Raw genomic sequence first — 12,807 nt, forward strand, 5'->3', positions numbered from 1 at the left:
CTCACAGGGCACAACAGTTCTAACGGCAGATTATTTACCAGAAAACCATTAGGCCAGGACAAAACGGTATAATATTGCTTTAAGTGGTGAAAGAAAGACCTGTCAACCCAGAATCCTACATCTTTCAGGAAGCAAGAAGATAGGAAGACACGGTCAGGAAAGAAAACTAAAATAAATTGTCACCAGGAAACCTACTCTAAAAGAATAAGTTCTCCGAACAGAAAAAAAAAAAATAAAAGGAGAGAGAGAGAGAGAAACTTGAGGTACCAAGAAAGGAGAAATAACATGGTGAGCAAAAATATTAGTAAATAAAATAGGCTTTCCTTCTTCCCTTGAGTTTTCTTTTTTTTTTCTCCCTTGAGTTTTCTAAATTATGCTTGACAATTAAAACTAAAATAATAACATTGCCTGATGTGGTTCTAAATATATATAGAGGAAATATTTAAGACAATTACACTATAATTAGGAGATGAAAGGAATATAAAGGAAAGTAGGTTCTTATACTTTACTCAAGCTAGTAAAACGATGCCACCAGTCGGCTGTCATAAGTTCTGTACGTGTAACAATATTTACAGTAACCACTAAACAAGTTATATAAAGAGATATAACAAAAATACTATAAATAAAAATGGAATTCTAAAAAATGTTTAAGTAACCCACAGGCAGGCAGGAAAACAAAAACAGAGCAGTGAAAAACAGAAAAAACAAAATAAAATCAGCAGGCATAAGCCCTAACATACCGATAATTACATTAAATGTAAGTGATCTAAATACACCATATAAAAGATCAGCAGAGTAAGTTTAAAAGTATGTCATCTATAAGAAACTCAGTTCAAATATAACAATATAGGCAAGCTGAAAGTAAAATTATGGAAAAAAGATGTATCATGTAAACATTAATGAAAAGAAAGCAGGATAAAGTAGACTTCTGAACAAGGAATATTACTAGAATGATACATGTGACAAAGTAGTCAATCTACCCAAAAGACATAACAAACCTAAAAATGTATAAACCAAATAACAGAGCTTCTAAGTATGCGAAACAAAAACTGGTAGAACTGAACGGAGAAGTAGAGAAATCTACAATTATAGTTAGAAACTTCAACACCCTTCTTCTCTCTCTTTTTAAAAAGATTTTATTTATTTATTTGATAGAGAGCGAGCACATAAGCAGGGGGAGCAGGAGTGGGAGGGAGAGAGAGGCAGACCCCCACTGAGCAGGGAGCCAGGATGTGGGGCTCCATCCCAGGACCCTGGGATCATGGCCTAGCTGAAGGCAGATGCTTCACTGACTGAGCCACCCAGGCGCCCCAACACCTCTCTCTCAATAATTGATAGAGACTAGATAGGAAATCAGCAACAATAGAGAAGAACTCAATACCACCATCAACCAACAGCATATAATTGAGATCTATGGAACATTGCACCTGAAAGCACCAGAACACACATTCTTTTCAGTTATTCATGGAGTATCCACCAAGATAGCTTCTCTGGAAGAAAAGCTGAGGATCAGAGACAACAGGATCGGGAGGGCAAGGCTTTGTGAGCCCCCTTCATCCCCCAGCCTAGAGGATTTGGCAGCTCCAGACCTGCCCATGGGGGTTGCAGGCTGCCCCCTTCCTGCCGGACCAGAATAGCTGAAGCAGATCTCAGCAGGGAGAGGGCAATCCCTCTTACCCCATGGACCTTCCTCCTTCCTCCATCCCTGACAGCTCTGGCCTTCTCAAACCACTTTTGATTTTCTGATTCCTCTTGGATTGAGGCAGACCTAGTTCTCCCCAGGCACCCCAGTTGTGGGGAGCCTATATATTTTTAATGACACCCCAAATCTCTATTTGGTCCTCCCCTTTCTCATGCTGCCAACCTCTAACCACACAAGTGAAAAAAGGTTGGTCTTTGACCATAAAACAAACCTTAACAAATTTTAAAGAGTTGAACTCATACAGAGAATTTTTTTCTTTTTAAAGAAATAATTTATCTTTATTTATCAGAGAGAGAGGCAGAGACAAAGGCAAAGGGGGAAACAGGCTCCCCATGGGAAGCCTGATGGGGAACTTGATCCCAGGACCCCGGGATCATGATCTGAGCCAGAGACAGAGCTCAACCACTGAGCCACCCAGGTGCCCCCAGAGAATGTTTTCTGACCACAGTGGAATCAAACTAAAAATCAGTAACAGAAAGATAACAGGAAAAGTTCCAAACACCTCAAGATCCATTCTTCTAGAAAATCCAAAGGGGAAATAACAAGGGAATCTAACAAATAACAAAGGAATTCACTAAACTAGATAAAAATGAAAATACAACATATCAATATTTGTAGGGCACAGCTAAAACTGAGAGGGAAATTTATACCAGTAAATGTTTACATTAGAAAACAGGAAAAATCTCAAACAAATCATCTAAGCTCTTATCTTAACTTAGAAAAGAAGAACAAAATAAATCCAAAGCAAATGGAAGAAAGGAAATAACAAAGCACAGAAATCAGTGAAATTGAAAACAAAAACCAATAGAGCAATCAATGAAATAATAGCAGGTTCTTTGAAAAGAACAATAAAATTGACAAATCTCTAGCAGGGGCGAATGGAAAAAAGAGAGAAGGCACAAATACTAGTATCAGGAATGAAACTATCATTGCAGACTCAGCAGACAGTACAAAGATAATAAGCAATTCTACAATCACAAACAACTCTACAAATGTATATTTGACAATGTAGACAAAATGGACCAATTCCTCCAAAAATATACTACTATAACTCAGTCAATAGGATATAGATAACTTGAACAGTTCTATAGCCATCAAAGAAATTGAATTCATAATTTTAAAACTCTCCCAAATAAATCTCCATGCCCAGATGGTTTCACTGGTGAATTCTACCAAACATTTATTTTTTAAAAAAGATTTACTTATTTATTTTGGTAGGGGAGGGGCACAGGGGAGAGAGAGTTTCAAGCAGAGCCTGACGTGGGGCTTGATCTCATGACCCTGAGATCACACCCTTAGATCATGACCGTGAGAACACAAGTTGAAACAAAACCAAGAGTCAGACACTCAACCAGCTGTGCCACCCAGGCATCTCTCCACCAAACATTTAAAGAACTAACATTAATTCTGTATGACCTTTTCCAGCAAATAGGAGGGAACACTTACTGATTTATTTTATGAAGCTAGTATTGCCCTGACAACAAAATTAGACAGTGATAGTGCCAAAAAATAGAAAGAAAGAAAGAAAGAAAGAAAGAAAGAAAGAAAGAAAGAAAGAAAAAGAAAGAAGCAAGAGAAGAAAAGAGAAAAGAAAAGAACAAAACAATATTCTTCCTGGAAATGGATGTAAAAATCCTAAACAAATTTTTGGCAAATGCAATTCAGCAATTTATAAAAAGAATTATATAGCATGACTATTCTAGACATGCAAGTCTGATTTAATATTTGAAAATTCACTCGATAGTATATACCTCATTGACATATTAAAGGAGATAAATAACATGATCATATCAATCAATACAGAAGAAGCATTTGACAAAATTCAATACCTATCCATGATAAAAATTCTCAGAAAAATAGAACTAGAATATTCCTCAATTTGATGAAGAATCTCTCTCTCTCCATATATATATAATATATATACATATATTATATATATATATATAATTCTACAGCTAACATATTTCATGGTGAAAAATGATGATTTTTCCCTAAAGTTTAGGAACAAGTAAGGATGTCTACTTTCACCATTTTCGTTCAATGTAGCATTGGAAGTTCTAGCCACTGCATTAAGTCAAGAAAAGGAAATAAAAGACATAAAGATTGGAAAGGAAGAAATAAAATGGTTTCTATTTGCAGATGACATGACTGTTTATGTAGAAAATTCCAATAAATCTACCAAAACACACACACACACACACACACACACACACACACACACACACACACAAATCTACCAAAACACCTAGTACTAATGAGTAAGTTCAGCTAGGTCATAGAATATAAGACAAAGATACAAAAAATTAATTGTATTTTTAATGTACCAGCAATCAACATATGGACAGTGAAATCTAAAATAGAATATCATTTGCAATCATTTAAATATGAAATGCTTAGGTGTAAATCTAGTGAAACATGTATAGAATTTATATGCTGAAAACTACACAGTGTTGATGGAAGAAACAGAAAAAGATCTAAATAAGCAGAGGGACAAACTGTATACAGACTGGGAGATTCCACAGAGTAAAGATGCCAATTTCCCCCACACTGATGTACATGTTCAACACAATTCCTATCAAAATCTCAGTAAGATGTTTTGTAGATACAGACAAGATTATTCTAAATTTTACATGGAAAGACAAAGGAACTACAAAAACTGAAATAATTTTGAGGAAGAAGAATAAACAGGGAAGAATCATTCTTACCCGATTTCTAGAATTATGATATAGCTACATCGAGACTCTGTGATCAAGAGTCATGATCAAGGCTCATGATCAAGACTCTCTATCGTTAGCGGAAGTATAAACACATAGATCAATGAAACAGAATAGAGGACCCCTGTACATCTTTTGTTAGATTAATCCTAGGGGCTTTATATTTTTAAGCCATACTTCATTCAGTATGATTTTTGTAATTCATTTCTCTAAGTCTGCTGCTTGTATTTAGGAGTACAACTGATTTATAGACAATAATCTTACTAAAATGTCTTCTGAATTCTGATCACTTATTTTGGATTTTCTAGCTGCTAGATGGATGTCTAGTTACCTGTCAAACTTTGGTGAAGGGGAGGATTCAATAATTAAAAGGCAAAAGGGGTCTATGAACCTGAAGGACATTTGGCCATGCCTGCTATGTCAGGGGTAGTGGCTTTTTCACAGTAAATGAGATTAGTTTTTCTCCCACTCCAGCAGAACGGGGAGTTGTTCCAGGAACCCTGAAACAGCATTTAGAGTTCAGTAGATTTATTAGGGAGACAGAGCAAACAGGGTTGAGCAGAGGGGGAAACTAAGTTATTTATGGTAAAAACCTGACAACCTTGGTCAACTTCAAGAGGGTCTCTGGAGTTGGCACAGCCGGCGCGTATCTCCTGTGTCCTTCTGTCATTGCATGTGGGCAGCCTGTGAAAGGGCTTGACCTTGAATGAAGTGTCTCTGCAGCAGAGCAACCTGTGTGGAGGGGCTGACAGCTGAAGGTTCCACTGATGCTCTTCCAGAACTTAGAGCAACAACTCCTTCCCTGGAGGGGGCTCTGCACAGCACATCCACAGCTCACCCTTTACAGGCTCAGATCTACTTTCTCAGGATTCTGATGGAAGGCTCTTCCTGAGAAATATTAGTGGGACAAACTACAGTCCCTGCCATTGTAGCTGCAATTGATTATCATCTCTCTCCTCCACTACCCCTCAGCTGGCCCCTCTATTGGTCTCAGTGACTCACCTGGAAGCACGACTTAGACCCTCATCCCTGGGGGCCCTGAGCTTCTGGTCACATGGCCTTTTGAGGACAGAGCTATTGCATTGTCCTTTACCGCTACACTCTGGGTAAAGGACAACCAAGAGGCATCCAAGTGGACCATATGAGCACCAAATATGGTTATCCTGTCCCCATTGTGTAAGAGCAACCCTACCCCCTCCCAGTGATAGGGACCAGTTACTCCTGCCAAGACAATGACTTCTTCTCTTGCCTGCTAATTCCCAGAAACAAAAACCCAAAGTACTCAGGCTGTACCCTTAGCTTATAGTTCAATGAGACTCTTGTTGTGTTCTCTGACACTGGTGTTCCCCCTCTGGGGTGCAAGATTTCTAACTTTGCAGAGCCTAGAGTTGTGGGGATGGAAGGCACAAATTCCCCAAGAGGGTCATTGGGCATGACAATAAGCAGGGCCACTGCTGTTTCCACACCTGAGTTCCTGAATCCAAGTATTTTCCAACTGGAGACACAACAGCCTGTACAGGCCTTTGATTCAAGGTATAGAATGCATCCCTTGAGGATAGCACACCATTCTTGCTTAGTACTGTCTCCGAGTGGCATTTGGCTGTGCCTTCAGTGTGCCATTCTAACGTTCTATTAGACCAGTAGCTTCTTGCTGGTGTCATATGTGATGTAACCAGTAGATTCCATGATTATGGGCACACTCGTGAGTTAGGTCTTGTTGGAGCAGACAATAGGGAGTCATTGCAGGTTCTTGAGCAGCGAAGACATCTGAAGGAAGTGGAGAGGTTGGAAAAGTGAGTTGCAGCCTCTTGAGGCTGTTTTAATTGGCATTGATACGTCTTTTCCAAGTCTGGTCAAACATTACTGCCTCCTAAAGTTGTTCTTGACCTCAAGAGAGACATACTCCTCTGGGCTCTCATGGTTATCTCTGGCTAGACTGTGTCTCCTTGGCAGCAGTTGCACCAGCTCAAGACTTCCTGGACAAATCCCTATTCCCTTACCAGTTCTCCCAGCCTGCTAAGATCTCTCCCTCCTTGGGGATCTTGAGTTGTGAACCCCACTTGTAGGGCTCTATTCATAGAACAGTGGTTCTCAGCTTGGGCTGTTCATTTGAATCACCTAGAATCTATTTTTTTTTTTTTAAACATCTCCATACCTAGGTTGCATCCCAGATCCTTAGCATTGTCACTCCTGGGGTGGGACTCAGGCATCGGGATTGTTTTTAAACACCCCAGATAATTCCAACATGCAGCCTGTTTTGAGAATCACAGACCACCTCTGACAATCAGGAATCCTGCCCTGGGATTCCCTTCCACATACGCACACGAAGCCCTGCTCCGGAGTGCAGGAAGAAAGGATTAGGATTTCAGTTTTATGCCTATCTGAAATCTTATTCTTATTTAGAGAACATGCTTTACAACTGACTTACTGTAGTTGTTGATCAGCAGCCCCCAGCACTTCTGTGGCCAGGCTCTCATCTAAGGAAGCACTGTACCCAAACTACTCAGTGCTCCACAAAAACCTGATGATGAAGGTATTGTTATCATCCTCACTTTACAGAAAGGTTGAATAACTGGCCCATTGCACCACTAGAAAGCTGCTGTGCCAGGATTCAAGCCAGACTGGCTCTAGCCACCACCTTTTGTTCACAGCCAATAAATAATACACAAATGAGATACAGCTATCAGTGGGACCTGCTCAACATTTTTTACTGGTAAGAGTAACTGTGCAACCACAGTTGCACACTTTTACTGGGCACCTACTGGGGTAGGCATTCCTACTGGGAATAAGGCATGACCAGGGGCCCACTCTCATGCTCATGACATTGGGTGTTAGAAACACAAAATAAAGAGGCAGCAGAGAGGGACAAGCCTGGGGTGGGGGTGGGAGGTGGGGGTGGGATCTGGGTCCCTTTGAATCCTGGCTCTGCCACTGACCTCGAGCTGGCTGGCCATCGAGCATGTGAGTCTCAGTTTCTTATCAGCAGAAGAGAACAATGACACCTATGCTTCCTATGTCATGATCCAAAAGAGAATGATGTGGTCTCTGGACAGCACCTTGGAAATATAGGGACTCTGTGCACATAGGGGTTATTATTATTACATGGAACACTTAAATTGAAGTAAGGTTTCATAATCAAATAATTCAACTCTTGATAGTGGATGATGAGCCCTTAAGGCAAGGCCTAAATCTCACTCTTCTTCCTGTTTCCCTCACCAGGGGCCCGTGGGCATCTGGGTCCTACCATAGGCCCAAATATCTGCCTTACTCCAAGAAACATCTACTGATGGATAATCATAAATAATGTTTATCAACACATGGCTGTTGCCATGTGCCAACAGCTCTTCTTCTTAATGTTTGCAACGGTCCTGTGAAGTATGATTATCACCATTTTGCAAATGAGGAGGCTTGAGAAGCCCAGTAACTCACCGGACTCTGGGACCACAGAGCTCATTCTCTCCCATTGGTGAATGGGTCCACTGGGGAACAGTTTATGCAAGTCGGCAGGAAGGTGGGGATATGAAAACAGGAAAGAGGCAAGGTTGCTTGCTCACTCCCTTGACAGGGGGCACCCTTCCCTATTTATCCTAGAAGCTGCCCTTCTGGCCCCAGCTCCAAGACTGCCTCCTCCGGGAAGCCTGCCTTCCTTCAAGCTACAGTTGTTTGCACCTGCCTCGTGCCTCATGCCTCCTCTTCCCCAAGGGAGCTGGAGCTGCTGGAGGGCAGCGTGGGTCCTACTCAAGAGGCACCCCCCTCTCCTCAGCAAGCTCTCCTCGGTGGGTTGAACCTGTGCGGCCTTTCCACTCAGGTCACAGGGTCTCTGACCTTCTGGTTTTTCCTCCGTGGGCTCCACTGCCCTCTTCTCCTCCTCTTCCTCTCCCTCCTCCTTCGGTCCTGCTCGCTCCGCTCTTCCTCTCTCCCGCTCCTCTTCCCCCGCGCCCCCCGCCCCCCGCCCCCGGGCCCGGGCCGGCCGCTGCAGTTCCCCCGGCGGCCTGCAGAGGGGGCCGCTCCGCGGCGGCGCTTCCTGTGAGGTCAGGTGGGAGGAAGCGGCCGGGAGCCGGGAGCCGGGAGTGGACGCCGCCGAGGCCCGCAGCCGCGCCCGCAGGTGGGTGTCCGACCCGACCCGGGGCGACGGCGACGGCGGGGGCGAGGCGAGGCGAGGGCGAGCGGGGCGCATCCCTCCCCTCCCTCGGGCGGGGCGGGCAGCGGGGCGGCGGCCCCTCCCCCGCAGCAGCCCCCTGCAGCCGCGCTCCCGAGCAGTGCCCCGGGCACCCACCCAGCGGGCGCGGGGGACAAAGCGCCAACCCGCCGCAGGGCTCCGTGAGCTGCTCGCCTTCTGCTGCCCCAGGCTCTAGGCCAAGGCGACAGAACAGGGGCCCTTCGCCCCTTCTGGCGTGTGCATCACAAGTGCTTTTGGGATCTAGGGGAAAACTGCGGCTCATCTCCGAAGGGGGGGAAAAAAAGGTTTTTACAGACGCCCGGAGAGCCATGGAAGGACCCCACCCCCACCTGCAGGACGGACACCCTTGGGGTGTGCGGAGTGGGCCCTCCCAGGGCCACAGCAGCGTCCCCACCCCCACCCCCATCCCCTCCCCGCCCCCCACCTCCGCCGGGCTCCCCGGAGCAAGGGAGGGACTGGTGTCCGGCAGGTGAGGGGCAGGTGCGGGGCGGGCCCTCTGCAGGAAGGGGCTGCTCCTCCACCCCCTGCTAGCTGCTGGGTGGCCATCCGTGTGCTCTGCAGCCAGGCAGGGGACCCAAAGTAGCTCTGAAGTGGGCCCAGGTCCTCTCTGGGAGAAGGCCCGGGTCCTTGGCATTTACTCCCAATGGGCGCTTTTATAACAGATGAGAAACGGAGACACTGGGGATCTCGGTGCCCTGGTCCCTCCTTAGAGCCCGGAGAAGGGCCTCAGGCCAGGATTCCTGGCTTCGGTTTCTGGCCCTGTTGCCTATAGATGAGTGGCCCAGGGCAGGCCACTTAGACCTCTCTGGGTCTTTAACCGGCTGCAGCTTCGAAGAGTGTTGGGAGGAGGGAGTGAGATGGGCCTCCATGGGCTTTCCACAGGGCCGGGGCCACAGCACAGGCCCCCATCCCTGGGGTGGCTGGCAGTGGTGGTAACAGAACTTCCATCTCCAAGGACCCTTTTGGTAGTTTTCGCAGAGGACTCGGTATCTGAAAGATTTTCGTCTGTCAGATAACTTGCATTTATTTCTCTCCTTGTAATGAATCAGACGCAGCACCTGCTCAGCTCGGGCAGCCAGTGTGAGCACCCAGAATTGCAGTTGTTCCCACTGAAGGCGAGCATCTCTTTCTGTCTGATAAATTGTGTCTTTCAGGTTTTTGAGGCCTAGGGAAAGACGCAGCCCAGCAGGGACCCGTAGCTCCTGGGAGGATGGTGCGGATCTTGGCCAATGGGGAAATTGTGCAGGATGACGACCCCCGTGTGAGGAACACCCTCCCGTCACGCAGTAGCACCCCTCGACAGGTAGGCGCGCCCAGCGCCCATGGCAGGGGAGCGGCTGGCCTGCTGCCCTCTGTGCCGGGAACTCCTTGACAGCCCGCAGCTCTTGCCAGAAGCCCTCTTTGCAGAGAGCCAGGCTAAGGAGCATGAGGGTCAAGCCTTGGGGATGATTGCAGGTTTCTTCCAATCTGCACTAGAAGCCTCCTCCCCCGCCCCCCCCTCCCCCCAAGTTCTCACTCTTGCAGGCTGTCTTCCCAGACTGGGACTCCAGGAGCTCTTTCCTCTGACCTGGCTAACCCTGCTAGAGCCAGCATAGTTTATCTTTTAAGAGTCTGTTGGCTGAGAGAGAACTGGAGAAGGTGGAGAAGACAAGCCCATGGCCACACAGTGATGGTGTTCAAGGAAGGAGCCAGGAGTATTAGAAATGCCTGCTTCGAAGGCTCTGCCCTATTGTCCAGCCCTCCTTGCTCCCTTCCTCTCTTCTCTGACCTGGGCACCTTTCCCCTGGCAGGACGTGGGTAATATAGCCTGGCATTTTCTGTACTGAGAGCTTTTGTGACTCAGTGATTGGGATCCCTGCTGGTGGCGACCAGGGATGGCTGGGAAAGGAAGGTGTGGCCCTGGGGGGAGGGGGAGGTGCTGGTGGGGAGGGCGGGGGCCGGCCCAGCCCAGAAGATTCCCTCCTTGTCTGGTACTTCAACTCCAGCGATGCTTTCTTTAGATTGATTCATCTCTCTGTGTGTTCACCTTCCAGAGCTTTCTCAATAGGGGCCACGGTGCCCCCCTGGGGGGATCTGGCCCTCGCCAGCAGCAGGCGGGTGCTAGGCTGGGTGCTGCTCCGTCCCCCTTCAATGACCTCAACCGGCAGCTGGTGAACATGGGCTTCCCCCAGTGGCATCTCGGCAACCATGCTGTGGAGCCGGTGACCTCCATCCTGCTCCTCTTCCTGCTCATGATGCTCGGGGTGCGTGGACTCCTGCTGGTGGGCCTCGTCTACCTGGTGTCCCACCTGAGTCAGCGGTGACCTCTAGGAGCTAGGGGGGCAGACATGTGGGAGAGGGAGTTTTGGGGCCTTGGTGTGAGAACAGGCACATGGGGAGGGGTCTGTTGTGCCTTGAAGGCGTGCTCATAGAACGTGTTTCACGTTGCGTTAAGCATGAGGCAGAGGAAGCCTCTAGTCTTGCATTCCCAAAGTATTGGGTGCATACCCTCATTCCCTTGAGATGTTCTTAGGTAGTATTGGGTCTGCATTAAGCACAAAGTCAGAGCAAGAAAGGAATTCCCTTTCCAATTCTTTTCCAATCCTTTTATGCCAAGAAGAAATCCTCAGCTAGGTGCCAATATGTTCTCATGCCTCTGAAACTTCCCCTGTTACTAGGGAGAAGGGTTTGGGTTTAAGGCTGTTGGGAAAAGTTTCCAGACTTTTATAGCTCTGTTTTGTTTTATGGTATATTTTTAATTGGCTACCTTTTATTTATGACAAGTTGTACTGGCATCTACTTATTGTGGTGGCATTTTCAATAAATAAATTTAACTAAAAATGAATCCATGTGAAGACATTCCTAGGTAATTGTACAGCTGCACGTACATCTGGAAGACACGCGGAAGGTGGTTGGGAGTGATTGGGATGGAGGTAGAGGTGAGCATTTGACCCTGGGAGGGGGGTTGGGGGTTTCTAAGCTTTTCTTGATAGGCCCTGGGAGCCTGGAGGGGGTCCAGGTAAAGCCTGGATGACATGGGCCCCTTGTCGGATGCTTGGATGACTTCTGGCTGGCTCTGAGATGTCACCCTGTGGGGAGGTGGGGGGGTCCTCTGGCCAGAATGGCCCATGAGGCTGTAGGGTCCAGACAGCGGGGGTGCAGGGCTCCCTTGCCCAGGGGCTCTGAGGGTCCATCACTGCTCAGCCTCCCTGCTATGCCTCACTCTCCTTAAAAGGCAGGAGGTCTTGGCACTGATGACTGTGTGAGTGGGGTAAGGGTGAGTAGAGGCCTGGAGTTGTGACTGGTAAGCCCTGGGAATGTGTGGAGGTCCTGCTGGTGGGTGGGGGTGGCACTGGGTGACTGAGGGCTCATGGCCCACAGTGGTCAGAGGGAGGTCGGGGGAGCCTGAGGGCTTCCCTCTTCTGGGGACCAGAGTGTTCACCCTCCTTTCAGGATTCTTCGGGGTTGGGGGAGGAAGGCAGGTTTGGGAGGTGCTTCTTAAAGGCCAGGGCTCATGGAGCAAACCATCATGGGGTGTGTGTGGGGAGGATGGGAGGAGTTTGAGATCCAGATGGATTCCGTCCCCCCTCCTGAGAGCCTGCTGTGCTGCCCAGAGGGATTCTCTCCGCCCCTACATACACCCCCCCCCCCACCTGCTCGTGCTGGGGCGGGGTGGGGGGTGCTGCCCTTGAAGGGGCTGCTGGCCTTTATCACAGACATCCCCGAAGGAGCCTTGTGGTGCTGGAACAGGACTCCTTTTTCCGTGTTTCCTGTGTCTTGATTTTTCAGCAGCTGTTGCAACATGGTTTCCCTTCGTCATGGGCATATGGAGAGGAGGGCGCTGGGCCCTCGGGGCATCACAGACAGGGAAAGGAGGGAAAGGCTCTGCTCCTGGGCAAGGGGAGGTGGTGCCCAGGTGTGCCTGGTGTCCCTGCCCAGCCCCCACGTCCTGTGGCTCTAGCCTGACAGACAAGGGCAAAGAAGGACCCTGCAGGCATTGCCCCTTCCCTCAAACTCCCCTCCCAGCTCGTCCCTCTGGGGCCGGCCTTTTCCTTTCTTTTTCCTTTGCAAAGCTATGGGATTCTGAGGAAATAAATCTTAAGTGAACCCCCAAAATACAAAGTTCCTTTAAGGGGTGTGAATCTGAGTTCACAAATTCAGCTCTGAGAACTGTCTTTCTTCCAGAATGTAGTTTCCATTCCCAACGCCTGAGCTTTCTGAGGAGAACTGAA

The 12,807-nt window shown here is 47.6% G+C and overlaps 1 protein-coding gene and 1 long non-coding RNA gene across 2 annotated transcripts; one reads left to right on the forward strand and one right to left on the reverse strand.

Moving 5' to 3' along the window:
* Positions 1 to 4,927: 4,927 nt before the first annotated feature.
* On the reverse strand, positions 4,928 to 8,365 carry LOC112651596 (uncharacterized). Its single transcript, XR_003130915.2, has 2 exons — positions 8,242 to 8,365; positions 4,928 to 6,183 (listed from the first exon to the last, which is right to left on the reverse strand). It is a non-coding gene; the product is annotated as an uncharacterized LOC112651596 (long non-coding RNA).
* A 27-nt stretch (positions 8,366 to 8,392) lies between these two features.
* On the forward strand, positions 8,393 to 11,420 carry FAM241B (family with sequence similarity 241 member B). The gene is made up of 3 exons (XM_025435010.3): positions 8,393 to 8,521; positions 9,751 to 9,899; positions 10,630 to 11,420. Exons 2-3 carry the CDS (start codon positions 9,807 to 9,809, stop codon positions 10,897 to 10,899), a joined length of 363 nt encoding a protein of 120 aa, XP_025290795.1. The 5' UTR covers positions 8,393 to 8,521; positions 9,751 to 9,806; the 3' UTR covers positions 10,900 to 11,420.
* Positions 11,421 to 12,807: the final 1,387 nt, after the last annotated feature.

Source organism: Canis lupus, chromosome 4 (genome assembly GCF_003254725.2).
Source record: "Canis lupus dingo isolate Sandy chromosome 4, ASM325472v2, whole genome shotgun sequence".
NCBI lineage: Eukaryota > Metazoa > Chordata > Mammalia > Carnivora > Canidae > Canis > Canis lupus.